At 42.7% G+C, this 27,603-nt stretch overlaps 3 protein-coding genes across 5 annotated transcripts in view; 2 read left to right on the top strand and 1 right to left on the bottom strand.

The window, feature by feature from the left end:
- Positions 1–4,530, top strand: part of flt1 (fms related receptor tyrosine kinase 1) — a 32,138-nt gene extending 27,608 nt beyond the window's left edge. For 2 of the 3 annotated variants that reach the window (XM_035619760.2, XM_035619761.2), the window contains exons 19-30: positions 99–212; positions 387–475; positions 986–1,091; positions 1,192–1,289; positions 1,385–1,507; positions 2,012–2,123; positions 2,265–2,364; positions 2,527–2,632; positions 2,710–2,825; positions 3,086–3,155; positions 3,329–3,420; positions 3,665–4,530. In XM_035619760.2, coding sequence (XP_035475653.1) covers positions 99–212; positions 387–475; positions 986–1,091; positions 1,192–1,289; positions 1,385–1,507; positions 2,012–2,123; positions 2,265–2,364; positions 2,527–2,632; positions 2,710–2,825; positions 3,086–3,155; positions 3,329–3,420; positions 3,665–3,830 — 1,292 coding nt within the window. In that variant the 3' untranslated portion in view covers positions 3,831–4,530. The remainder of the gene's footprint in view (positions 1–98; positions 213–386; positions 476–985; positions 1,092–1,191; positions 1,290–1,384; positions 1,508–2,011; positions 2,124–2,264; positions 2,365–2,526; positions 2,633–2,709; positions 2,826–3,085; positions 3,156–3,328; positions 3,421–3,664) is intronic. The other variant, XM_035619762.2, reaches the window with a different exon arrangement.
- A 604-nt stretch (positions 4,531–5,134) lies between these two features.
- On the bottom strand, positions 5,135–18,023 carry pan3 (poly(A) specific ribonuclease subunit PAN3). Its single transcript, XM_035619763.2, has 19 exons — positions 17,148–18,023; positions 16,647–17,008; positions 15,551–15,672; positions 15,260–15,332; positions 15,112–15,182; positions 14,764–14,908; positions 14,305–14,522; positions 13,906–14,010; positions 13,742–13,799; positions 13,176–13,337; positions 12,791–12,907; positions 12,291–12,392; positions 11,137–11,302; positions 10,785–10,872; positions 10,510–10,649; positions 9,699–9,828; positions 8,147–8,211; positions 7,922–8,060; positions 5,135–7,692 (listed from the first exon to the last, which is right to left on the bottom strand). The coding sequence occupies exons 1-19, from the start codon at positions 17,165–17,167 to the stop codon at positions 7,552–7,554; spliced, it is 2,424 nt and encodes an 807-aa protein (XP_035475656.1). The 5' UTR covers positions 17,168–18,023; the 3' UTR covers positions 5,135–7,551.
- A 64-nt stretch (positions 18,024–18,087) lies between these two features.
- flt3 (fms related receptor tyrosine kinase 3) lies at positions 18,088–27,602 on the top strand. The gene is made up of 24 exons (XM_047329937.1): positions 18,088–18,237; positions 18,635–18,717; positions 19,196–19,347; positions 19,436–19,560; positions 19,686–19,797; positions 19,936–20,072; positions 20,291–20,466; positions 20,649–20,787; positions 20,952–21,129; positions 21,328–21,428; positions 21,521–21,635; positions 21,730–21,929; positions 22,035–22,147; positions 22,244–22,376; positions 23,093–23,197; positions 23,294–23,404; positions 23,970–24,126; positions 24,319–24,431; positions 24,586–24,701; positions 25,188–25,310; positions 25,410–25,521; positions 25,624–25,723; positions 26,418–26,523; positions 26,681–27,602. Exons 1-24 carry the CDS (start codon positions 18,204–18,206, stop codon positions 26,897–26,899), a joined length of 3,060 nt encoding a protein of 1,019 aa, XP_047185893.1. The 5' UTR covers positions 18,088–18,203; the 3' UTR covers positions 26,900–27,602.
- The last annotated feature ends 1 nt before the right edge of the window (position 27,603 follows it).

Raw genomic sequence — 27,603 nt, 5'->3', positions numbered from 1 at the left:
ATAAGGCTCCTGGCATTCTCATGGGAAAAATTGAATTACAAGAGCACTTGTGCCACTTGTTTTTTTTTTTCTTCTTTTCTCTGCCTGTTGTCCACCAGAGGGAGCTACAGCTAGCGAGCACAAAGCTCTGATGACTGAGTTGAAAATCCTGAACTACATTGGACACCACCTGAACGTGGTCAACCTGCTGGGAGCCTGCACCAAGCCGGGAGGTGTGTGCTTTCTCTGTGCATGTTTAACCTTTTTAACACATGGCACAAGTTCATTTGTGCACATATTCTTTATGTACACTGTGAGCATGTCAGTGTTTGTGTGTATGTTCATGCTCTCACACGCGTCATAACTCATGTTGTCATGATACATGTTGTTGTGTTCTGTCTGTGCAGGACCACTGATGGTCATTGTCGAGTACTGTTGCTATGGAAATCTCTCGGCCTTCCTGAGGAGCAAGAGAGAGGTGTTTGTCCACAACCAAGTGAGCTCAGCAGCTTCAGCACGCGTCCACACACACACACACACACACACACACACACACACACACAGTTAATGATGGTGTGATGATGGCCACGTCTCACACAAAACAGGACCTCCGTGATGTGCAAACATAGTTCACACATGACTGTGTGGCCATATTTCAGCTTCTTCTTCTTCGTCTTGAGGGGAAAAACAGTGTTGACTGACTCTATGGTGCTGCACAGAATTACAAAATCATATTAAAAAAACACACTCACTTCTGCAACGTGTTTGAGGTTTGGCGATGTTATCACCCCTTGAGCAGGATGTTTACTTCCTTATTCTGTTCACAGGTTTAGACGTTACTGGACAAAACAGTGGCCTTAAAGAAATGAACTGGATGAATTTCTCTCTTATACCAATCTTTAAAATTGACCATAACAACCACTTTACAAATCTCAATCAAAACAATCCTAACCACCGCCTTTCACATAATATTTGACAACGGTTAATTGATTTATCCTGATCTTAGTTCGGAGGAAGGGATGGAGGACCGAGTCTTGTCAGCAGGGATTCTGACAGCCAGAGCAGCACTAGAACAGAGTTTGATCACAGAGACAAGAAAGAGAATTGCCTCGGTAAGACGGGTGCTTGGTGAATGTTTTTCTACATATATGATTCAAATTTGCGCTGCTTTTCCTTTTTTAAATACTGTGTTCGCTCTCTTTCTTTCACTAGATCCCAAATCTGCATCCAACTCTCCTTTATTCCTGGAGGATCTCATTTCATTCAGCTTCCAGGTGGCGCGAGGAATGGAGTACCTGGCCTCCCGCAAGGTCTGACGCTCTCTCTGCAGGGTGTGTGTGTGTCATGCGTCTCCACATATTTCATACATTTCATTAAGTGGGGTTTTTTCTCGTGCCTACATCAGTGTATCCACAGAGACCTGGCAGCCAGGAACATTCTCCTGTCGGACAATAAGGTGGTGAAAATCTGTGACTTCGGCCTGGCCAGAGACATCTACAAAGACCCCGACTATGTCCGCAAGGGAGACGTGAGTGCGCACGAGCAATAAATATGTTTATTACCTAAAAACAGTTATTTTTATTTTAGCCCTGATTGTAAAACTGTAATCCAACCAACATAACTTGATTTGGTATGTCAGAAAATTCTAGTGCTTATTTTTGGGGGGATTTCTTTTATTTTAGAATGATAATTCTACTGCAAATAATGTGCTTTCACTTGAATAAAAAATACTTCACAAGAATCATAGTTCATGTGGTTGAAACAGGAAAACTTAAAAATAAGACACGCATCTGAATGCCATAAGTGATACAGTAAAGTCTAGTTTTCATTTAAAATATGTGAGGAATATGCTTCTTGTCACTGTCTTGTCTATGCGTCAGAGCTATTGAACAATAAACATCAGGGCCGCTTTTTTTGTCCTCCAAAGAATCTGTGGCCTTTCATCTTTTTAACCAGCCAGACTTTAAATGTTTCCTCACAAGAAAGACGGTTTGTAACCCCGCTTCCTGCATGTGCTCTGAATGGCTGACAGGCCCGCCTCCCTCTGAAGTGGATGTCTCCCGAGTCCATCTTCGACAAAGTGTTCACCACCCAGAGTGACGTGTGGTCCTACGGCATCCTGCTGTGGGAGATCTTCTCTTTGGGTGAGCGACTCACGTTACGGTGCCATCCAACACCAAAGCAATCTGTTAGACTGTTTTTCAGGTTTTGATTTTGGCTGTAGTCATGCGTGGTTGGATGCATCCACACACTGTTTTACTGATGTGTGAGTGTTTGTATGACAGGAGCTTCACCGTACCCTGGTCTTCACATAGATGAGGAGTTCTGCCACAGACTGAAGGGGGGAACAAGGATGCGAGCGCCAGAGTACAGCACACCTGAGATGTGGGTTGAAATATTTCCAAAAGGCTGTAACAAACTGTAATGAGCCTGGGTTGAAAGGGACATTCAACATTCAACATTTAAACTTTGTGTTACCAAGCCCCGCAGTGGGCCCAGACTGTGATAATGTTAACAATTAAACAATGTGTGTCTGAATGTGTGCAGCTACAGCATGATGCTGGCTTGTTGGGAGGCCAGTCCCTCAGACCGGCCCACCTTCACCAACCTGGTGGAGACACTGGGAGATCTGCTACAAGCGAGGGTCCAGCAGGTCAGGCTTCAAGCTGCACAAAAAAAAGACACTCATTTGATCCTCACAAAGTAGAGTGCCACAAATCCTCAACTCAGTTTGTATCCTTTCAACAGGATGGGAAAGATTACATTCCTCTGGGATCGTTCATGAACGGGGACACAAATTGGAGCGAGGCCTTTGCAGAAAAGCCACTAGCGGTCACAAACCTGAGGTGAGGAACACACTTGGTGGTTTAGTGCAACAGCATGTGGGTCTGACTGAGCTAGATGTACAGTATGAGTGTATGAGTAATTAAGTATGGTTGCAAAGTGTCATTGTTGGATAAAAGATAGAAGGGAGTAAAATGAGCAGATGACAAAGTGATGGGAGATGGCAGTGTGAGCCAGCTGGAAGTAAATACAGACACAACAGGAAACGGGCAGAGAAAGAAGAGACACTTCTAACCTGTCTTTTGAATCTGAATACAATCAGTTACATGAGCGGCATGGCCACACTTCAGACTTTTGAGGAACTTCCCTGTGATGAGCCAGAAAACCCTGATGTAAGAAATACCCCTTCACTTCTGCTCACACACACACACACACACACCCACACCCACAAACAGAGTTTGACAAAACCTAATAAGGAAAAATATATGACATACAGTCACACACTGATGTGCTCTTTTTCCGGACAACCCAATAATACTCTGATGTGCGCGTCCTCTCCTCTCAGGGGGAGCAGAGCGACAGCGGTATGGTCCTGCCCTCCGAGGAGCTGAAGCATATGATGTGGAACGACGGCAGTAAGGCCAGGAAATTCAGCAGGTGGTGACTTTTAAATCCTTAACCCTTAAAACCCCTTGACTTACACAGCAAAACACACAGTGCAATGATTTTTTTTGCACATATTCAAATATTTTCAGTTGAATGCAAATATCCCAATTCCTGTGTGCAAAAAGAGTGCCAATATATTGACAGAATAGTACTTCAGTGGTCCTTGTTTAGGAAGTTTATAGGTGATAATATGATAGATACAGATAATGACTATTTATGTTTTTTACACGTCTAGGTTCTTCTCCTTCAAGTGTCGTGGCAACCATGTGCCACTCCTGTGCAATGACGTCACAGGTCTCCGTGCCGACGAACCGTCCATCCTGCCCTGTGATTGGGAGTCTGATGAGGGAGGCTCCCCTCCTCCGGACTACAACTCCGCCTTCCTGTACCCCTCCCTCTAGCACCTGCCCCTGTCGGATTCTTTGGCTTTACACAGGGTAAACTTATTTTCCTGCTCACTCTCAGAACTTATTCTGCTTCTTCACACTTTTCATCCGCTACCTCACTGTAATACCTGTTGGTAATCCTTTTGTCCTCCTCCTCCGCTTTTCCCCTGTCCTTTTTTTTGAAAAACAAAATATTAATTTGCTATTTGTTAGTTTCCATAATGACACGATAATATACAACAGTGATCAAAGAAGCCAAATATTACCCAACATTACTTATCGTACTGCAATCACAAAGAATGTATTTACCAATCAATTTTTTTTTAAGTTTAATATATTGGTACCTCATACTCTGAGCTTTGTGCAGAGGAACACTGCTGTATGAAAAATGACTGTTCCTCTTACACAGACACTATATGCTGGACAAATGTTATCAACTACTGAATCTGTATTTATTTTTAATGCTGTAATCGTGTCATAGGTGAGTCACTTGTGAACATTTCCGTTAGTTTAATGTACACCTAAAATTAATGGTTAACACTGATGGTGTTAATGTTTACTTAAAAAAATGCTTCTCAGTATTGTGACAAATTTAAATGACCTCCAAAATGACCTTCAGATCATTATGAATATACTATTTAGAGCTTTTGTATCAAGTATTGTATTAGTTTTAGCTGGTTAATTCTAATAAACTGGCAGCGTAGCGTATACTTAATTCTTTATAAACTATCTTTTCATACACACTGCAATATACAAGATACACATTTACCCATTTTAAAGATTAAACGATTCATCCAAAAAATGATCTGTAGATGAATCAGTAATGTAAAAAACTGAAGCACCCCTACAAATACATCCAGTACAATATTGGCGTCTAACCCAGTTTCCAAACATTACTATTGTGAAGTAGAACCAATATATACTTGGTATTGACATGTAATCCTTATCTGAAAACCTTTTAAAAACATGTTTCTGATTTCCATATATAATATCAAGATACAAACTGCATGATAGTACCGATTTCAAATGGGCTCCACGTGACTAGCATTTAGGAATTGAGTGTTGAGACTCACAATTTGATAAAGTGAGCGGGAGCTACTATGCATATTTTCTATTACAAAAAAAAACCTGAACAACTGTGCAGTCTTCGCAGTGCGCTCCACTGTATTTTCAGTTTTCAAGATGATTAATCGCTGAATGTCATCGTGTATATATTGACATAAGCATTCTTATCTTGATCATATAAACACGCCATAAAATATTGCAAATGTGTCGTTTTAAAACTTGTTGATCACAAATGAGACATCATCCCTCGTGTATCCGTTTTGGTATTCTTTATTAAAATACTGCTGTACACACAAATATTGCAAAATTCGAGACAATGAACACAAGAGGGGCATAAAACATACTAAGATGGTGATTGTAGGTGTGTTGGTGTGGGGGACGAGAAGAACGTTGTCACTAATGTTAACTGGAGTGTGTGAGCGTGATATGAGCACTGACATTGTGTAGGCCAAGTTCGTGTGTGTTCGTGTGTGTGTGTGTGTGTGTGTGTGTGTGTGTGTGTGTGTGTGTGTGTGTGTGTGTGTGTGTGTGTGTGTGTGTGTGTTTTGAGGGTTTTCTAAAGCACCACATCCACCAAATGTGTTTTTGTCTGTTCATTTCACTAAAATAGAGGAAGTAGTACACGATCTAAACCAGCCAGCTCCCTGCAGGTTTGTTGCCCCCAAGAACAGACCATTGACATCAGGTATAACTTTGAAAGGTTGCCGTGAAACCGACTACAGCCGAGACCACTGTGCTTGATGATGCCCATGTTCACCTTGTAATAATATAAGGTCTCTTGTCGGCCAGCGTGGCTCATAAATCGACCCTGTTGTTCTACAGTCTTATGTTTGTACACATTCAACAGCTACCGAGAACGAGACGAAGGCAATCGACTGTTTGACACAGCTTGGAAATTACTTTTCTGGGTAAAGTGAGGGGTTTGCACCAAATTCATTCAGTCAACAATTTTGATTCAGATCACAGACAGAGTATGAACTGTGCTTAAGGGCAACATGAAAATCCCTCACAGCGTGATGTCGGCAACTTCCTAAAACCTCCATCTGAAGACGTCCCTCCCGCTCCACTGTAGTTCATCTATCTAACTGGATAGGGGGCGGCCAATGACAGCCAAACACATTCAATCACTGGGCCCCTCCAGCTGTTCGTCATCCTGAGAGAAATCCAAGCCATCTGAAGTGAGTGCAACAGCCAGCGCCACTGCTTTGTCTCCAGCACATTTAGATTTCATGATCTTAAAAAGTCAACTAAAACAAAAACTCTTGGTATTCCTGTTCCCCTTCGCCCTTCATCCCTTCCCCTTTCCCTAAACCCCTGCTGGAATTGGTCCACAGAATAATAAAGAGTAGATGTGAGGCAAAAATTGATTGCCCTCTCATTTTCCAACCATGCATTTCTGCACAACAGCTGAGCAAAGAGAAAGACCAGCTAGAAAATTCACAAAAAGTGTCACTTTTTTTTTCCTTTTTTTTTTCTTCTTCCAAAAGTAGAGGGCCCTAACCCCCTGGGGAGGGAGCAAAGTTTTGGATAGAAGGGGAAAGAAGAGCGAGGAGTGAGTAGGGGGATGATGAGGGCAGACGGAGGGGTGGGGGACAAAATAAGGACATTCCACAATGAGGCAGCTGTGGCTCCACCTCAACAGAAGCCCCACCCATGGGCTACACCTAAGTGCTGGACAGCCAAACCGAAAAATGGCCCGTTGTTGAGTAGTTCATGTCACAATAGCGTCCATTCACCAAATGTGGTTGCTGCATATGTAACAAACACTTTGTAGACAGCATCAGGAGATGACACCCCTTCCACAGTGCAAACGGAAACCCTGTTTCACCTCCCAAAAAGTCCAGTCCGTGCCAGCCCACCCACCCACAAATGAGCCTGATTTTCCCCAATCGGCTGAACTAAAATGTCAGAAATCCATCAATTTTTTTCTCCAGTTTTTACAACCCCTTCCCTCCCACCCAAGTGGTTTGTCCTTTCTGAAGGGAACCGACGACCAACAAATGTGGGCTGGCCCATTTCATTAAACATTCCATCCCGCCCCAAAGAAAGCCTCGAGTGGTGTGTCCCGTGTCCTGTGCGTTAGAATGAAGGGGTGTTGTCTCCAGCCAGAAGAGAGATGCAAGTCAATAAAAAGCTGGATTTTTTTTTTGTCTGTTTGAATTGTGAGTCTGCTCTTGTATTTATGTCCATGTGTGACTTTAGCGCTCCCTGTACACCCTTGTAGGCCACTCACATATTTGTAAAAATAACAAAAAATTGTCCAAAAAATTAAAATCTTAGTGCATCCTCCTCAGAAAAATAAACCCCAACTGTAGAAATAAACAATAAAAGCAGGAAAAAAGTTCAAAAACCTCATGGTTTGTTTCTCGTTTTGTTCCCCAAATCTAAAAAAAGTCATACTTGTTTGTCACAGCTTCCGTGTTTGTCCGTTTTTCATTTTCTCCTTTTGTTTTTTTCAATTTTCAGCTGCAGGGTTTAGGAAACTAAAAAAAATACACTTTAGAAAAAGCCATCCTGGTGGACAGGGTCAGTGTATGTGACTGAGGTTCATGAAGCCCTGCCCCGCTCCCCCTGCCGTGCTGATGTCATCTCCACAAGCCTGGTCCTCCGCTGTAGTGCAATAGTGTGCGCTCCAGGTCGGGGCAGTCCCAGCCCGGGCCCAAAGAGGGCGCTACAGAGAGCCAGAGGCTGCAGCCTGCAGCTCCTGGAAGGTGCTGTCAAAGCAGCGCTTCAGGTCCGAGTAGGTCACAACCAGGACGCTTTTCTCATCCCGGGACACCAGACTGATCTTCTCAGGAACACCAGCGTCCAGCTGAGGAAGACGCAGTAAAAAAAAACAACAACGTTAATGTAAAAAAGAAAAAGAAAAACTGAACATCAGAATGCGCTAGTTGCAGCGCTAATTACAAGCAAATAAATGGAGGCTAAGATTTCATTCTAGTCTGAATTACAGTGTTCCCAGAGACAAGTTGAACAGGAAAATAATGGCAAAATCGACAAGAAACAACAAACAAGTGAGGCCACGAGGAAAGCTCACTGACTTTGTTGAGGCAGGAGACGATGTGGCTGAGGTCGATCCAGGGCGTCCCAGCTTCTGTCACCTGATGAAACAGGTGATCCCGGAAAAGCTTCAACAGGTAGCGGTCGCCCGTCTCTGACCACGTAGGGTCCTTCTGAAACCTGATATCACACGAGACGAGGGTCACCAAGGGATAACAAGAGACAAAAATCTCACATCGATTGGTCTTTGCACACGCTCAACTTACTCTGGCCGCTCATTGATGGTGCCCAGTTTGGCCAACAGGCGGAAGAGACGGCCATTTTGCACCTCCTGCAAACGAGCAAACAACTATGTTTTACATCAGACCCAAATATTATTAAGGGTAAAAACAATAAACCCTTTTAAATAATAACACTATTCATAAGTGATGGGGACCCAATTAGAAACAGAAACCTCTCACTTGACTTTCTGTCCATATACGGTGCTCGAGACTCTGTTAACACGCACGTTCCATAAGACACTTCTTCCTTTCTGAAAGTCAGCCACAAGACGCTGCTTTTTCTTCTAAATGTATTTATTTTTGAATGCAGTCTGATCTCTGATTATTCATTTAGGGAAATGCAAGACAACAGGGGCCAACTGATGAATTCAGGAAGCGTAAACAGCAAAAGCGAATGCAGACTGGACAACTAGGTCAGACAATTCTTTTAAATGTTCAGAAGCCAAGGTGCATGCGTTATTTGTATATGAGACAAAAACTTACCTTTCTGCTCTCGCATCAAATTGTCATCAAGTTATAGCCCTTCTTTCATCTCTGCAGATAAAATTTATCAATTTCTCTTCCTCGTCCCTGCCTGTCTCACCCTTCTAACCGTTTTTTGCACTGTTGGACAAAGTGAAAAGGATTGAAGACTGTATTGGCTTCCTTCAACGTGTATTTATGAAAATACCCTCCAAACTTACCTGCCACAACAGTTCAAAACTACACTTATTTATAAAAAACAACAATAACAACAAATGCAAAAATAAGCCTTAACACAAACCACTATAACCATGGTCATATATCTTAAGGGTAATGAGGAGATCTCACAAAACATGGTAACCGAAGGCAGCAGCTTGAAGTAACAGTGGTATTGCAAAGACGCAGCCACAAATTTCTACAACACATTACAAGAGAACCAACCCATGGCACAGCTCACGTAAACAAACTAATGTTTCCATTTTTTGCTTTTGTCGACAAATAGGCAATCTATGCAACAGCACAGCTCAATTCGTGTCTGCACACAGGTAATAGTGGCAGACACACAACACAGAGGTGGCCTGATATACAGGTAACACTGATACAGTCCCAAACAGCAGATCACTGACCAGGTTGGCCTACTACCCTATTTTTCTAAACCAGTGAATTTCTAAACCAGTGAATTTGTTTGCTGGACCTTGAATAAAAGCAGAAATTGACATTAGCATCTGTATTTACCAACATACTTTTGGCTTGGTGGCTTGTGTACCGAGTCGGGGGAGGGGAAGTCAGGGCGTGAATTCACACTCTAACATGGAGAAACTAAATTCAAAGTGAGACTGCAAACTCTCCGATATAACATACGACATCCTGTGTGAACATATAACTTCCCTCTTAGCAAACTACACCAATGCCCTATTTCTGACCCAAGTCAAACAACAAGTCAACAGCCTGAAAAGAACAGGACGGAATCACGTGCTCACACATGCTCTCTGTTCAGTGCCTAGAGGGGACACAAGCTCAGTATACGTTTACTTTTTATGGATTCTTGAGCTTAGATGTAGACCCTTGCTTATACCTTGGCCAGGTCCTCCTCAATGACATCATTCCTCATCTGTGATGCGTCTAGTTGTGTGTAGAATCGCGCTCCAATCATCGGCATAATGTCATTAACGCTGCGGAGGCGAGACTGTTCAGTCAGCAGATACCTGCACAAACACAAAACACAGTTAGAGTTCACCCTCAGGTGAGTTAGGAAACCCCAATGCTGTCAGGCAAAGTCACAGACACTTCCACATTTTTTATTTTGATGCCAACACTCCCAAGTCTTAAAGCACCTTTTTGTGGTTATTAAAATGTTTTGCTCTACTAATGTGCAAAAGGCAACAATATAAACAGTTTAACTGTTTGAACAGTTATATTTTTATTGACAGTTTGACACTTATTTTAATAGACCAAGTTTGACCTAAAATCCTTTCAAACATTTGCAACATTACAGGTGTAAAGCCTTAACTTGGTGCTATGGGCCGACCAGATTCCCTCTTTGTCTGGTAGACTACTAGAAAAAAATATATAGATATTACCTGGAAATGTTGTTGATAACAATAAGTGGATTCTATGATTATAGTCTTAACTTATGGAAATATGCTTTTGATTAAACGGTCAAATTTGGGGGGGGGGGTTATTGCATCTTATTACAGATGATGTCAAATATTGCTTAGAAATCCTTTACCCACAGTAGAGGTCTTAGGGTGGCAACAGAGAGGCACGGTGTCAATTTGAGCACAGTTATGGCTTTAGGAGAAAGTTTCATTATATTCTAAATTTGACAGGAGCAGAAAGTGGTGTCTGAAACTAACAACACGTGCCGCTTCATGCACGTTCCTTACAGAATGAGGTTCTTGAGGTCTGAAGAGTAGTTGATGGACACCAACTCCATGGCCTTCTGCAGGTTCTCCCTTTGAATGCCAGCCAGGGAGTTGCACGCCAACGCCAGCACAACCTTGCCCAGTGACACTAGGTCTGCTTGCTACAGGAAAAAACACATCACAGAAATACCAGTGTTAATGTTCTAACTTTCCATTTTGAAGAACAAAAAAAAAATAAAAAACAACTTAAACCACATGTGTAATTGACCATGAGTGGGCAACGTTATACAAAGTACCTGGTACTGTGGCATTAGGGCAAGATGATTGGTCTGACTGTTGTCAAATGTTAAGACATCAAACACTCCAACACAGTTCACCCGTAACCTCCAGAGATAAGAGAACAGTATCATTAGTTGAGTGCATGGGTGTGCACGATCACATGGTTGTGAAAAAGAAGCCTCCGCTGAAAATACTGTTCCGCTTTTAAAGAATATTCAGTTAACAGTTTTATCTGCACTTTGTGAGGTGGACATTGAATTTCATACATGTACTGCCTTTTATGGTCATGTGTGACAGGCAACAACATCCACCTTCCCATGCTGAGTGATGAACCGTCTGCTGGGGGTGTTTATATGCGATGTGATATACCTGGTCTTGCCAGTGATGAGAATCTTGCTGGGGTCCATGACCCGACAGGCCAGGCCTGCAGTGTGGATGGTGCGCAGGGCCGAGCTGAGCTGGACGATGTAGGCCCAGATCAGAGACTCGGGGAGCAGACCTGCATGCTGCCGTGGCGGGGGAGGCTCGTGTTGTCCTGCGCACAAAGACACATCCCCACGGCCACAATTGTCAAGATGTTGCTTGTGAACTAAACCTTTAACTGTCACGAGTTCCATGTCAATCTTATCTTCGGGACACAATTGTGTCAGTAAAACACCAATCTCAGACACTTTAATCCAATTTTCTTTATCAATTAATCTGATGATTATTTTCCTTGATGAATCAGATTATTATAAATTCACAAAAAGGTCAGATATGTGAGAAATAAAAAAAATCAATTATTAAAAGAGCGGCTGATTGTTTAAGCTCAGTATTAACAGAATAAATAAGAAATTCCGTTCACTCATCCAAGAAATCATGTTTGCTATTATCTGCTTAAAGTTGTATTACTTGTAAAAGGTTGGAACTCTTACAACCAATGTGGGGTTGCACAACAAAGCCACAATGTCACACAGAGCATCAGAATGTTGGTTCCTCTAAAGTGCCTCGTTTCTATACAATTCACGTATTATGGTTTGTTGTGCGTGTTTTCTACAGACTAGACAAAGCCTGGGGTCTGAATGGTTTTGCTTCCTCTTGTTTGTATTCCTGTAGGTAGGCCATACAGCACCTGCGCCCTGGGATCAGTTTCAGCCACAGTTTCCTCCATGTCCCCAGGTCTCTCTTGCACAGACACATGCGTGCCAACCGTCAAACTGTGGCGCTTTACAGACTCCAAACATTTACATCCTCCTTGAAGTGTCGAGACATCCACGAGAGTAGTTTAAAATCTTTAAACCTTTTGGAAAATGTGTTTTCATTCTAGATCGACCGATTGGTGTTGTAGACCAAAGCATCAAAACCATCTTACATTGAACATACAACACACAACACCACAAACGCAAAATGTGACCAAACACACCTAAATTGACCTAATCCAATAACCTCATCAACAAACTCAAAATGTGTGAAACAGTGGGGCCTCTGAAGTGATGCTGGGTCTATTTCCGTTGGAGCGAGGAAGGGAAGCAAGACCAACTTACCCCACTTCCTCTTGGTAAAGTACGAGTCCGCTGCTGGGTCATTGAAGTGTCTGCTGAACATGGTCTCTGCACCCGCATGGAAGTCATAAGAGAACACCAACGCTATGGCGGAAAACATGTGGACGTGGGTTAGAGATCATAGCACAGTGTAAGGGACAACTGTAAATTTTGGCAAAAAAAGAGAATGTTTGGTTTAGCCAATGATATGCCGGCACTGGTAACCACAAGGCCAGCGGTATCTCTTCCTTATCAAGGCCACACTTCCACTTCTCCATCTTTGAGCAAGCTCAGATATGCTAGTAGCCCAGCATCTTTGACCTCTCGGTTCATTTTCCGATTTCCAAGAGGCATTACCGACGGATGCAGAGCAAAATGCGTCCGGACGCAACTGGATAGACCTTCGGTCTGAGTATTAACAAAGTAAACTGACCATATACAGAGGACACAAGAATAGAATTAAATCAAAAGTCATGTACACATAGGTCGTTGTTAACACTTACAGTGGTCTCCAAAGGCCTTGGTGGTGAAGACCTCCCTCAGTGTTACAGAGTTTGAGTGCTGGATCTTTTTCCACATGTCTACCAGCATCATGCACTTGGTGTTTACTAGACGGAAACCTGAACACAATTTAAAGAAACAACAAAACATACAGGCAATTTAAAAATAAGAATATATTAAATATATATATTTGTTTGGGGATTTTCTGTTTTTCTTTTTTTATATTACACGCTTCTTTGGAAGCGAGCCATTCTCTCAGGCAGCTTGTTGCTTATCCACTTATATAAAGTTATCTTAAGAGTCAACACATAATTATATCATTTTCACAGTGGTTTATTTTGGTTTTGTGGTATCTGCATTATGCTTCTTTGAAAGACCATTTCTCACCATGTATCCTGCGCAGGCAGTAAGGCAGGTCATCCTTGCTGTTGACAGCCTTGTAGCAGGAGGTGATGTAGCTGAAGTTGCTGGTCTTCTGCATGCGGTTTGGTGGGGGGAGGGGCTCGAGGGGGAACAGGCTGTGGTAGCTATCCACCTCAGATGGTACATCTGGCAAAGACAGAAGCAAAAATATACCACACACAAAATTTAAAAAAGTTCAAACAACTTTAAGCAGGCTCTAGTCTAGGCCATAGCCAATATGAACAATGATTGTTTTGAATAGCAAATCAGCACTAGATTATAAATAATGTAGTTAACAATTTTACCCGATTATTCTGTCTGACAACAGACACAAGAAACTACTAAAAACTTTTTGGACTTCCTTTCACACCAACATTGTGAAACCAACTTGACATTTGTTTAAGCCAGCGCTGCAAGCAATGCTGCTACAACAGAGCATCAAAATTGTCTCTTGTTCGATATGAAGCCTTTTTTGCAATTCTGCTGCACACGCAGATAAATTATTGAATCAAAAACAACCCTTTGTTGTGACAACAGATAAGACCTTTTACCTGGGTTCTCTGAGTGGTCAATCTGGGCCATGGTTATCAGATGTCTGTTTATTAACTCCTGAAGGAGAAACAGGAATGCAATCACATCAGAATTGGCCTCCAGAGAGGAGGACATGTGGACGGGGGGTGTTTGGTTAAAAAGGAGGAGGGCGAGTGGGTGATACCTGTCGGAGCTCATCAGCCATGAAGAAGGACGGGGCATTTGCTTTCGGCTGCATGTAAGCCACATGGGGTGCAGTGGGGGGATAGATATGGTAAGTGGGAAACACCTGCGATGAAACAAGAAAAACACAGCTTCCTATTTATTGAGAAATGAAAACCGATGTTGATTGCACATGTATAGTTTTTTTTTCCCCCCAACTAGAAGCACATGGTTGAACAAAACAAAACTCTTATCAGGATTTGAAAAAAGTGTATGTAAGAATACAAATAGAAGCAAAATAACAGCTAAATTAAAATGCATGCTTTCTCATTTATAATCAAATGAGTATTTAAAGTCTTGAAGAGTAACACCAGCTTCAGTAAATAAGTATTTCTTGGCAAAAATACAGAATGGCACATACCATCCCAGCCATTGGTGCTGGGGTGTTGTCTGTGTAGAAGTAGGTAGTCCCCCCTACAGTTTCTTTCTGGATAATGTGAGTGCCCTGGTCAGATGCAGTGGTGGGAACCATGTAATTGGCAGGGTTTGGGGTATGACTGCGCCGACGAGGGGCAGGCGATGTATGCGGTGTTATTTTGGGGGAGTGGAGAGGAGAAGACCCCGCCGACAAGGACATGCCTAAAATTAGGGCAGGAGAAAATGTCACTTTAGGAAACAAACTGCAGTATTCACATAATATGTTAGAAAGGAACACTGAAGCAAAAGAGATCTGCTTTTGGCTCAACAACAGCACCAGTCGTGTTTTATACGAGAGGGAATTCCCAAATTTGATGAACAAAACTGGGTCGCTAAAAGTTGGAGCAAAGCAGATATAACCAGGGGATTTCTCAGTTGGTATTTCTCCCCCCAAAAACCCCACCTGGAGCCAGTGCAGCAGCTGTGGAACTGCTGAGGCCGGGGTGTGGAAAGAGAGGCGAGGGGAAGGCCTGGGCAGTGGACTGAGTCATAGTGGCCATACGCGGAGCTCCCTTGGGGATGAACTCACTTGCTGCTGGATTAGGAGCCTGGTGGCACAAGAGGAAAAAAATGCAAAAACTAGATGAAATCTCCCACTCCTAATACAGACAGTTAAAACTAAGACAGAAAATACATTTATTATACTAAGGTAGTGAGGAGTACCTGCTCATACAAAAAAAGTACTGCATTGAACTTCAAAAGCACTTTAAAAGTAATTTGGGTTTCTAGGACCGGGTGCTTGTGTGCTCACCTTTCTCCTTTGGGAAATGCTAAGAGCACCAAAATCACTGAAGAGTGAGGATGTCGGGGAGTTCACTGGATCTGTAAAAGACGGTGCGTTCAATATTTAGTGGATGGAGTGCCGGCTGCTGCCTCACAGAGAACTGTGCACGTCTCACCATGAGCGCTGTGGCTGAAGTTCTTGGCACCATCGTTGAGGAGGCTGGGAGAGCTGCTGCTGGTGGTCATCCGCTTAAGAGAGCACCAACCGGAACAGTTATCACCAAATATTACTGTTATGATTAAACGTGTGAGCACAAACAAAGCGTGTTCAACAAACCACATAATTACTATCTTTATGCGGTGCCTCAGTTAATCTGGGGACTTACAGTAAACACAGATGTAAGCATATCCACAGCAGTCTTTGTCACAGTGTGTGTTTAAAAGTAGGGACATCCACCCTCTTCTACCTGCATCATGGAGTATTTAGACTCCGCCGGGCTTCCAAACCCATTGACTCCGATGAAGCTGCTGCTGAAGTAAGAGTTGGTCAGACCGGCATCGCTCAAGGTCGCACCCTCCATCCCTGGGACTGTGGAGGAGAGAAACTAGAGTTCAGCAAAATACTATTTGCTGTCACTACACCTACTTTAATTAACCTTTAAATACCTTTTTTAATGTCAACAGTGACCTAAAGGTTAAGTGTCCATGTAACTGTGGGTGATACTGATTGTTTGCTTAGCCAATCACTGAAGAAATGAGAGAGCGTGTACACAGTTCCACAACAGCAGTGGGAGTTTTAAAGCCTGACGCGGGGCGAAATCGAGTGAGCGTATCGTGGAGTGGCAAACTTTTTTGGCTACAGTGACTGGTTTCCCGATGTTTTCGAAATTAAACTGGACGCTTTTGAACGTGAGAGTTGCAGGTGCATGCGAGTTACTCGTGGTTTGTTTACGTTTGGGAAAACGCGACGCGCACAAAGCAAAAATAGCAATGCCCCCGCGAACAGCTAGCGTAGCTAAGCTAAGCTAGCAAACATTCAAACATATATCGCACCGGAAACACTGGGGTTCACCTGCACGACAATTAACTGGACGAAGAGAATAGTGACAGCGATTCCGAAACCGACCACGCCTCTGCGAAGGCAACGCAAAAAAACCATTGAAGTTAATTAAAGTGGTCACTTGCACGCAAGTTTGGCTAACACTGGTGGCTAATAGCTGCGCGGGCTAACATTAGCGGGTCGCGGATTTCTGCTCACTCACAGCTGTCATACAAAAACAGTAGGCCTCCTCGGAGATAACTGCAACAGCGTGGCTAAAGTTATGTGCTGCTTTAATTACAACCGCCAGAAGAAAAAACGCCTCAGGAAACAAGCCAGCGCTGATTGCATACAGAGGCTCCTGGGTCACGCTTGGCAGGGAAGTGTAGCCCACGTTGTTTTGGACTGAAGAGGCCACAACGAGTCCTCGGGCTCAATTTTTAACACCGCCCCACAAGGCCCAAGAGTAAAGTCACAGTCAGTCGCCCGGGGTGAGGCCTTGTCTCGCAGCAATTGTTACTCACTGGTTAGCAGCTGCCCCTCCAGCGACGCGCCTGTAGGCCCCAGGGGTTCGCTCTTCTTGGACACACCGGTCCCTCCGCCGCCCGGGCAGGCCACTGCGGAGCCGCCGAGGGAATACCCCGCTGGCGTCCCGCCACCCCCGGCTACGGAAAACGGCACGGGGCTACCGCCGCCGTGCAGCGGCATGCTTGCCATGGACGGATCGTCATGCAGGAACTGACACTCGTCCCCATAAAAGCACGTTTTGTCTTTCGCGTAGTATCGGCAAAACTTCACCTTGACATTGGGTATCCCGGCACCCCCGAGCGGAGCAGCTGAAGCTGGGAGTCCACTGTTCATGGCACCGCTGCTGCCGCCGCCACTGCTGCCGGAAGACACTCAAACATAGAGAGGGGGAGATAGCTAGCGAGCTAGCCAGCTAGCCTGCAAACAGTTTCCACTCAAAGGGACGTGTAAATATCACTTCAGATGGCGAAGAACGCTCAAGACCCCACCGTACTCACATCATAAGGCTAAGATACATTTTGGGTTAAAGAAAGTACGATCGCACGCGCGGAATCCCGGTCGGCCGTTGTTGTCGTTATCCATGCAGCTGCCTTCCTCTCACTGTAGCCTGTTGTTGTTTTTCGCCCGCACGGTGTGAGGCTGCCCTGCTAGCGAGCAGCTAGCATAGCTTTGCATTGTGGGTACAGCGTTTCCAGCGTTCACCTGCCTGCGAGTGCACCCGGTCGGCTCGGCTCGGCTCGGCTCTGTTCGCAGCGCGTCGCGGAGTTGGTGGAGACAAGCTGGCGAAGTAACTCTCTGGAGCCAACTTTGCACGATCGCTGGATTCAAAATGATTCATTTTAGTCCCCAATCAACTTATGTTAAATTGCGGCAACCGCATCGGATTGTTTCTACATTCAATAACAGATGCATGGGAATAAAACATCAGAATAAGAAATAATTATATTGTGTACTGTATATTGTGTGTGTGTTAATGTATCCTGGTGAAATTATTAAAATAGTCCCATGCCCATTTACAATTATGTTTCAGTCTTTTGAGGTTTGCACATGCTGTTAATTCTGTACAGGAAAACAGACAGGAGACCTTTGAACAAACGCTTTTTGAGACTTCAAATATAAATTCATATCCGATCTGTGTTGCAATTAATTTCGACTTTACGGGTGAGTGACAGAATTGCCCTGGTCGTCTCTTCAAATCTACGGGAATTCCCATGCATCGCTTTTATTCAATTTGACATGTATTTATATAAGGCAGCTTACAGTAAAGCGACGTTTTGTAAGACATCGTCAGGTCAGGGAGGTTTTTTTTTTACCCTTAATATAAAGCCTGAACGTTCGACATTATAAACGAGACACATTTCATAATGTCAAATAATATCGTGTCGTTATACATGAACTCAAGCGGCGACCGTCTCTTCGATGTGAAAAACTGCAGCCGGCCAGGCGTGACTAACGACGTCACGACTCCCAGTTCCTCTGTTTAAAAAGGTACGTGAACTCAACATGCACATCAAAGTCTGACCCAGAGATGAGCAGATGTGACGAGAGCATCAATGCGCAGGCAGAGATACAGAAATATGAATGCAGGTGAGTTGCGTCTCAGCGCTGTGGGTAAAGATCTCCCTCTCTCACACGTGTGTGTGTGTGTGTGTGTGTATATATATATATATATATATATATATATATATATATACACACACACGTATATGTGTGTGAGAGATCTTAAACATAGTGTATCGTGTCCCTGCAATAAACAAATCAGCTAAAGTTACTTAATCAGGTTTTAAAGTTTTCAGGTTTTAAAGTATTATATCATATATATTTTTAATGCAGTGGAAAGACAAACTAAGCAATTGCTCAATAAAATTTGGTCCTAAAACTTTTTCCCCATAGTATATTTCTTTAAAAACACATGTTTGATTACCCTCTGGGCTATTCAGCGGTCAAACATTTGGAATAACTTACAATGTGTCTGTCTTTCGAGTTGCTTTCCTGCTGTGTGCTGCCGGGGTCCTCAGCTCTGATGTCCTGTCAGCACATAATCAGTCGTGTGTGCCCAGTCAGGAGGTAACAGCTGCCAAAATTGTTATTATACCTTTCAAGTTACTAGTATTACTCAAACATTATTTCTATGTTGTTGTTGTTGTTGTTTTTTAGGGTGTGGTCCAGTGGAATGAGAACTAATATGTGCATGTTTTTATAATCTACTAACGATATACTTTAAGTTTAGAAGAAAGAGTATATTTTGACCATGGTTTTACAAAATATAAACCTACTTTAAGATTGTTTTTTGCTCTTGGACATTCTGGTGTCAGAGAGATACTTTGCATATCTTTTGGAGAACATATTTCACTCAACAACAGAAAAAGAGAGGTGCAGAGCAGCAGGAGGTTGTAACACCTCTGCGAGGGAAATGGCACAAACTTGACTAAAACTACTCCTGTTTCATTTCTGTTTATCAGAACAGAAACGACTGCTTAGTTTCATGCCACCACACCGGACTCCACTTGATGTGAGTCATTAAATGGTGAGTTTGGTCTTTCAGGTGGCATGTTTCGCGCCCGCCGATTATCTGAATGCATCTGGACCTGTCATCATCGAAGTGTGCGTTGACAAGAAACTCTCAATATCACTGAAAGGCTTCAGTGGACACCCCGTCTGTCACTGGATCAGAGGAGGAGACCCAGTAGTGACTGTGTAAGAGAATGTCATTGTGCGTGTTGTTGTAGTGTGTTTTCCCATTTTACATATGGTCAAGATGACACTTTTTCGTACACCTTACCAGAGACAGGAGCGACTCGATTGTCCTACCGCCGCTCTCTGAGACAGATTCTGGGGAGTACACGCTGAGCTGTGAAACTAACAATGGGACCAGGTCCTCGATGACAGTGACTCTGCATGTAGCAATGGGTGAGCACCTGCACTTGACCATCTCATCAGCCCTGTACAATGCTCACATATCACTTAACCCAGCAGATGCAGATAAATCAGTGGCAATAAAACCTCGTTAACAATTTGCTTGTAATATTTTCTAGAACGTCCAATGAAACCACAGCTGATGCTTGAGAAGGTCGATGTCCGAAAGACATCCCCCTATTTTAAATGCATCTCAGAGGGCTGCCCTAAGCCCACAATTGAATGGTCTGGGTAAGTTTTAATCCATAATCTTGTATGCATAATTCATAGTGTGTTTAGCTGACAACATGGGCACCGACTGTAACCCAACTAAATCATCTCATAGCAGGAATTTCTGAATAATAATGTTTTTTTCCCTCCTTTTAACAGAAACCACATTGGGACAAATGATCCTGCCAATGGTGGAAGTGCAGGGAGCACAATATCAAGTACCAAATTTGTCACAGGAATGATGTGCTGTGCTACTAATGCTGAAGGACAAGAGTGCTCCCAACTATATGACTATGGTATTTACATATGTAGGCAAATTAATTAAACACAGCCTAAAAATATATATTTATCCATAATAAATTATTGCAGCAGCTAGCTTATTTTCTCAATTTTGGACTTTGGGAAAGTAGTTTACAGCCCAGGGACTATTTCTAATCAACAATGCTGTAGCCAACAATAGAAAAAAAGAAGACTTACTGTCAAGTGTGTTTTGTTGGCCTACTGTGTATTTCAGATCTAGGGAGTGACCAAATGCAAAATGATGAGGTTTCCAATGTAACTGTGAGCCTTGGTCAGTCTTTACTGCTTCGCTCCCGAATACAGCAGTACAAACCTCCATCACCTGTGTGGGAGAAAGGGGGCAAAGCGCTGGATGCTGAGACATTATCATGCTCTTCAAAAGTTGAGAAGGTGCTGTAATTTTCTTCTGAGACAAATCTTGTATTCTTATGTGAACAAATGCGGAATGCGGAAGATGCCCTTTGTTTTTTTCTCAAATGGACCCACCATATTTCAATACGCCTTAGCCTGAGACACAAATCAGAAATGACTGTAACGGCCTTACCAATTCATATCACATGTTCTACTTCCAGGTGTGCATTAAGAATGACTCACATTGGGGAAGTCGCATGGCCTACCTGTTCATCAAATCAGTGAGTGTGGAGGACAGTGGAACATATACCTGCAGGAGTTCGAAAAACAAAACCAAGTCTGTTCACGTTCATGTCCAGGGTTAGTAGAGCTCATTTAACTTCTTTTTAAAATTGCATTTGTTGTGATTGCAACTGTTAGCCATGACTAATTCTGAATGTCTTTTGGTTCCCTCAACGATGTAGGCTCATGTTTACCATTTGTACATGTTCTGAGCTGACCCTTTGACTCTGTGTTGCCTGCAGCCGAAGGCTTCCTCTCTGTCCAGTTGGATAAGAGCAAAGTTGTTCCAGCCCAGAATGCATCCAGCACCTGTTTGCAGGCCGGTGTTTCCTACCACCCTGTGCTCCAGCGCTGCTCCTGGGAGGCCCCTGATAAAACCATCACCAAATGTGTCCGGGACAAATGGGTGACTAAACACAGGTAATTCCGCGAAGTGGTGTTTCCGTTGCTCAACTCTATCAGTGAACTTATTAATATGTTGTCATGTCAGCAGACAGACATGTACAAAATTACTATTTTGAGAATTGTACCTCATTCGATATGAGGTACAGGTATAGAATCAAAGAGCCATCCCTTTTGGAGGGTTTCATATAAAGGTGTGTAAAACTTTTTTGTCAGGACGGTGAAGCTATGCGGTCCACTCAAATCAGGAGATTACAAGTTATTCTTGGAGGCTGGAGAACGAAAAGAAACAAGGACTTTAACAGTGTGTGTTGTTGGTAAGAGACATTCACTGCGCATGTCTGCTATTTCTTTAATAATGTATCCTCTGATGTTGATTTATCACTTTTAAAACTTGATTTTGTTTCAGACACACCAAAGTTCACCTCTTGGGTAAACGACATCGATGACACCCTCACCTTCAAGACTGTGAGTCTCGTGCCAGCAAATTACACCTGGATGATGTGCTCTTCCCCCAACGGCAGGTATGATTACTGTCAAAGGAGCCTCAATGTGCACAACAGGCCCCCCTTTGAAAATGTGACACACACTCAGATCCCTCGCTCCTTTGTCTCTCAGCTGTGAAACAGATTCTTCGTGGACAGAGATCCCGGACACGTTCCGAACAGACTCTAGCGTCGTCTGTAACAAAACGATAACGAGCTCACTGAGAAGAGAGCAAGCAAGCAGGCCCCATTTAAGGTTTTGCCTCACAAACTCAGTAGGCTCCTGGTGTCACAACACAATGTACAACTCACCTTCAATCAAGGCCTCCATAGGTAGCGAGATCTTGTGCACATTACAAAAGTATTACATTCAATTGCCTTTTTTTTTCATGACACTGCTGTCATTAGAAACCACTCGTTGTACGTCACTGTTTCCAGGTGCTCAGCACACAGGTCACGACAACCTGCTGCTGCTGAAAGTCGGCAGTTTCCTCCTGCTCCTGGCCTTGGCAGTAGTCAGTGTGGTGCTCATGTACTTTGTCAAAAAGAAGGTATGTATCACGCATTGGCACACACACACACACACACACACACACGCAAGCAAAGACACACAAAGTCATAACTGCAACCCATTTGGCTTCCAACAGAAACCCCAGTACCAGCCCCAGCTGCAGATGGTCCAGATGGTTGGACCCGGTGACAATGATTACATCTATATCAATTTCAAGGACTTTGAATACGACCTGAAATGGGAGTTTCCCAGGGAGAACCTGGAACTGGGTATGAGTTACACCAGGCATGAGACGCGAAAGCACACCTCGGTGGTGGTGAAGGAACTTCTCAGCCTATTATTTAAAAATCAAACTTTAGAGAAAGTATTAGCACCTAAATTTACTTCAAGTATTAACAGTAAAGGTAGTAGTTTTGTAGAAAATCACACCCTGTGACTGGATGTAAGTGTGTGAGCAGCATTTGTTGCAGCTGATCAAGGTTGGAGCTATTTTCATCTACTTTATTGACAGCTTGGTAGTTTTATCCACGTGTTTCCCCTCACAGGGTCACAGGACAAATGGGAGCAGGTTAAGATTACTGATGGGACAAAAAGTTGGATCCACTTTTCAGATTTTCCTCTCAGCTTTGCTTTTATATGAAACTTTGGAGAGTCGCTGTAACCAAGTTGACCTCTTTTGGCCTTGAGCGATTTCTTTTTAATGAAACTCTCAGAGAATTCTAGAGCGGAAATCGCTTCTTGGTAGAATATTTTATCAACTGTGGTTTAAACTTTGACTGTGCTTTGTTCTATTTTATGTTTTTTTTTTTAAATGTATTATCGTAATCTGAAAAGTAACTAAACGAGTAGGAGGATACATTAGAAATAAATGGAAAATATCAAGTCAAGTAAAATTGACTCAAGACTGCAAGTGTAGCTGAGTGCAGAATTAATATAATCCTATTAAGGATGAAAATGAGAAGATCCCTTTCTGTGTCATGTGCAGGTAAGGAACTGGGCTCTGGGGCTTTTGGCATGGTGGTCCAAGCTACAGCCCATGGCATCAACAAGCCTGGGGTCTCTAGACAGGTGGCGGTCAAGATGCTTAAAGGTCAGTGTTTCATATATTAACTTCATGATTGAAAGTGAAATGCACATGTTATGGAGGAGGTCAGTCAAGTGACACGTGTGGGGATTGACCCTGCAGAGAAACACCAGACAGTGGAGAAGGAGGCGCTGATGTCGGAGCTCAAGATGCTGACTCACATCGGTCACCACAGCAACGTTGTTAACCTGCTTGGGGCATGCACAGACTCAGGTACATTTGGCCCCGACACTTCCGCACATGCACAACAAATTTGTTTACACTCATTCCGACCTAATTTAATGTAAGTAAGTGCGTGTGTGTTTTCTCAGATGGGATGAAATAACCAGCACCATGATATCACATTATTAATAGAGAGGGGTTATATTTTCACCCCTGTCCGCTTGTTGGTTGGTTGGTTGTTTTTCTTAGCATGGTTATGGATTTCCACAAAACAGGAAGGATTTGACATGGGCCAAAAAAAGTACCCATTTAAAAAAAAAATGTAATCTTAAAATATTAATAAATGCTGTTCTTGACATAATTTGGTTTGTCTTTTATAATTATTCTGTAATGGAGATTATGATTTCACAATCTGGTTTGTTTTGTTGGCTAATTGGATTGAAGTGTACTGTTGTGCCTTGGTGGAGCTATTTCCAATCTAATCTCAAGAGTGAACTTGGCATACATAATGATATGTGTGTGTAAGTGACAATGTAATTCCCGTCCTACTGAAGTTGTGAATTATATCACGACTTAATTGCTGATGTCAGAATTATTGTTTGTTTTCCACATGTAGGACCCATCTACCTGATCTTCCAGTACTGCTGTTACGGAGACCTGCTGAACTACCTAAAGAACAACAGCGAGCTCTACCACAAGTCTGTTACTGACGCTTTCAACAAGGACCGTTTCCGCAGCCTCTACCACAACCTGCAGCCTCGGAAAAGCTCTAGGTGGGGACCATGCACGGTCATCGATAGGGGTATGGGGAGGAGTGATATCGGGGATAGTTTAGCAAAGAAGTCAACACGGGAAAGATGAAACATAAAGAGTAGTTTCTGTATAGGTTCAGATATCTATTGTAAAAGTGTTCTGATGGCAGTCAACATTACAATATCACTCACATCATCTTTTTGTTTACACAGTGAGCTACACACGACAGTGGACAATTATGTGCCCATGCAATGTGCTACCACCAGGGGGCAGGAGGACATCGCCCTACTCGCCCTCAACTCTGGTGACATGGACGTCTTGGAAGGTCAGAAAAACAAGAGAACGTGCATGTTGTCAACAGATGAATTAAAATAAGAACACAAAGGGGTCACTGAAGTGCAAATGGGGGATCTGCTTGATCCCTCTGACCGATGTAGATCCTAAACACGTGCCAACTCACTTATCTTTGCAAAACCCAGATGTCTTTGAAAGCCCACATGATCAGACAGAGGACCCGCAGGCCCTGACCTTCGATGACCTGCTGAGCTTCGCCTTCCAAGTGGCCAAGGGCATGGAGTTCCTCTCTGCCAAAAACGTGAGAGACAACTGTGCCACATCTGTCGACACTAATACGCTCTCCACAGAAACGCTGATGTTCACTTTCAGTTTCTGTTTTTTACTGATGCACAACCTAACTAGAGATAAAGTTATTAGTCAATCAATAGATTGTTTGACAGACAAAATTGACAACTTTTTATGATAATCGATTCATTGTTAAGGCACCAAAAAAATACCAAACCCCAAGTTTCAGCTTCTTAGTTGTGACAATTAGCTTTTTTTCCCTTTGACTTACTTGAAAACAAATTTATGATCTGGGGGGGTTTGGACAATTAATCAGCCAAAACAAGCTATTTATATGTACTCTCAGATAGATTTTTCTACATTTGATAGACCAAACAACCAACCTAATGATAATCAGCAATTGAAAATTGACGTATTTGTTCGGTGCAGCCCCACCAGTCTTTGTGTATTATGTGTGGTGTGAGTAAATACATCAGCATCTGGTCCTGTCAATCTGCAGTGTATCCACCGAGACCTGGCAGCTCGTAACGTGTTGGTGACAAAAGGCAGACTGGTGAAAATTGGTGACTTTGGACTGGCCCGGGACATCGATAACGACTGCAACTATGTTGTGAGAGGAAACGTACGTGAAGCGACCACACTGCCATTTGTTTTGTTGTTGCTACATAATATATTGTTGTATATCATGTGGCATGTGTGACATGGCGTTGCCGTCCCTCAGGTGCGTTTACCAGTGAAGTGGATGGCACCAGAGAGCATCTTCCAGGGGATGTACACCATCAAGAGTGACGTCTGGGCCTATGGCATTCTGCTCTGGGAGATCTTCTCACTCGGTAAATTTCACAGACAAGTACTTTCCCTGAGCAGTAACATTTAAAATCACTCTTTCCAAAATTAAAAAAATGTTATTCACTTTTTTCACTTGTGTGTTTCAGGCGTCACTCCGTATCCCGGCATGAAGGTCGATCACACCTTCTATTCAATGATTGAGAGAGGATTCAAGATGGAGTGTCCATACTATGCCGATGAGTCTGTGTGAGTGTCCTCATGATGCATGCATTTTGTAATGTTTATCTGGCAAAATGTGCTCAATCATTACAATGAAAGTAAAAAAACTCCATCGTGAGACAGTTTAAGTATGCATCTAGTGTAGGTTCTTACAACAATAGATTACACATATCATCAACAATCTTTGGACACTTGTGCATTACTTTAGTATTTCTAAAGTCTCTTCTTAAGTCTCTTTTATACTTCTACTTCATTTCAAAAGGGGAAAAATACATTTTCTTCCAGTGCAGTAAGAATAATTCTGCCTGTTTTTAATGCAAATCAATGTGTTTGTTAGGATGAAGTTTCTTTTGTTTATATATAGTCGTAATGCATTAATGCACCTTTCTACGAGATAATGCCACATCTTCAGACAGGTTCCTATGAATTAGAAACTTGTTATAGTTACTGCACAAACAGATGTTCTCACTTCATGTTTTAAGAAAAAAATATATAATACAGCTATCAAATTATATCATCTTTTAGGAACAGTAGTTTTGATACTTTAAACAGATGAGATTTTGTTGAGAATACTTCTGCATATTTACTTTTTTACATTGTTATCCTTCCCTTGACTACTGGATACTATGAATAACATTATGGAATATTTCCATAGACTATAAGTCTTTCCAGTTACCAGACCTTTGTATAAAACCCCTTTTTGCTGGTCTTTCTTCTCCAGGTATGGGATGATGTGTACGTGTTGGGCCTTGGATCCCTGCGACCGCCCTTCTTTCTCCAATCTGATGTCCTTCATGTGTGCCCAGCTGACAGACAGAGAGGAGAAGGTGGGCATTTGTTGTGCAGACAGCAATTATTTAGAAATAATCGAAATAAAGCACATTTTTATCTGATCCCTTAGCCAGTGAATGTAAAAAAAAATTGCATCCAATTGTTAAGTGGAATTACTCTTCCCCTTCCCAACCATCCTCCTTGCTCTCTCAGCTCTACCACAACGTACTCGACCAGACGTCCAGCGACTACCAGAACACACAAGACATTTTGGACATTTCCGCCTTGGCAAACCAGGACGGGAACAAGACGCAGGCGGTTAACGACTACTGTGGAACCCGTGCAGCTGGAGAGAGCAAAGTAGAAATGTGCGACTCAGACACGACTCAGGCAGCTGAGGAGAAACTTCTGAAGCCGTCTGATGGAGAGTGATCACCTGTGACTATTTCATCTTTCTCTGCAAAACTGTTTATACAATATTCCTCCTCTAATAATAGCCTCGAGGTTTAGAGTAGAATGCACTTGTTTTGTAATAAAATATTGGAGGCATTTTTTAAAAAAAATCAAAGGTGGGGTTTGAACAATATCCAGCCTCCATCCATTATCCAAATAACATGACATATTTCCATGTTCTTAAATAACAGGACAACAATTGTCATGATGCTAGGGTTAGCATCATTGTGCAGCTAAAAATGACAGACAGGTTTCGTAAAAAGGATCCTAAATATTCTCCGGGCTATATATAAAAGAGACGTGTGCACTGAGTTGTAGCTTTTATCTCCATTAGGTTACACAGTGGAGTGATGGATCAGCTTTTGGTATTAAATGCTATTATATATATATATTACCTCGTTACTATATGACAACAACCCTTTGCTATATATGTTGTATTCTTGTTCTCATATCAGCAGCTATTCAAAGCAGGTCAAATCCAATTTTTGTACACATACATATGTTCTTTTGACCAAGCTTTCTACTTTTTTTTTTACATTGTATTGACAAGTTTAAGCATAATACTACTCCTTCTGACTGATCACCTCAACAAAAGTTTGATTTTTCCTTCTCATGTGTTTTTGTTTGACCAGAATTAAGGACTATTCAGTATTTCTCAATAAAAGAGCAAAGAATACACTCAC

The sequence above is a fragment of the Scophthalmus maximus genome, chromosome 21, assembly GCF_022379125.1.
Source record: "Scophthalmus maximus strain ysfricsl-2021 chromosome 21, ASM2237912v1, whole genome shotgun sequence".
Taxonomy (NCBI): domain Eukaryota; kingdom Metazoa; phylum Chordata; class Actinopteri; order Pleuronectiformes; family Scophthalmidae; genus Scophthalmus; species Scophthalmus maximus.
The sequence above is the reverse complement of the archived record's forward strand: the minus strand, read 5'-3'. Positions and strand labels throughout refer to the sequence as shown.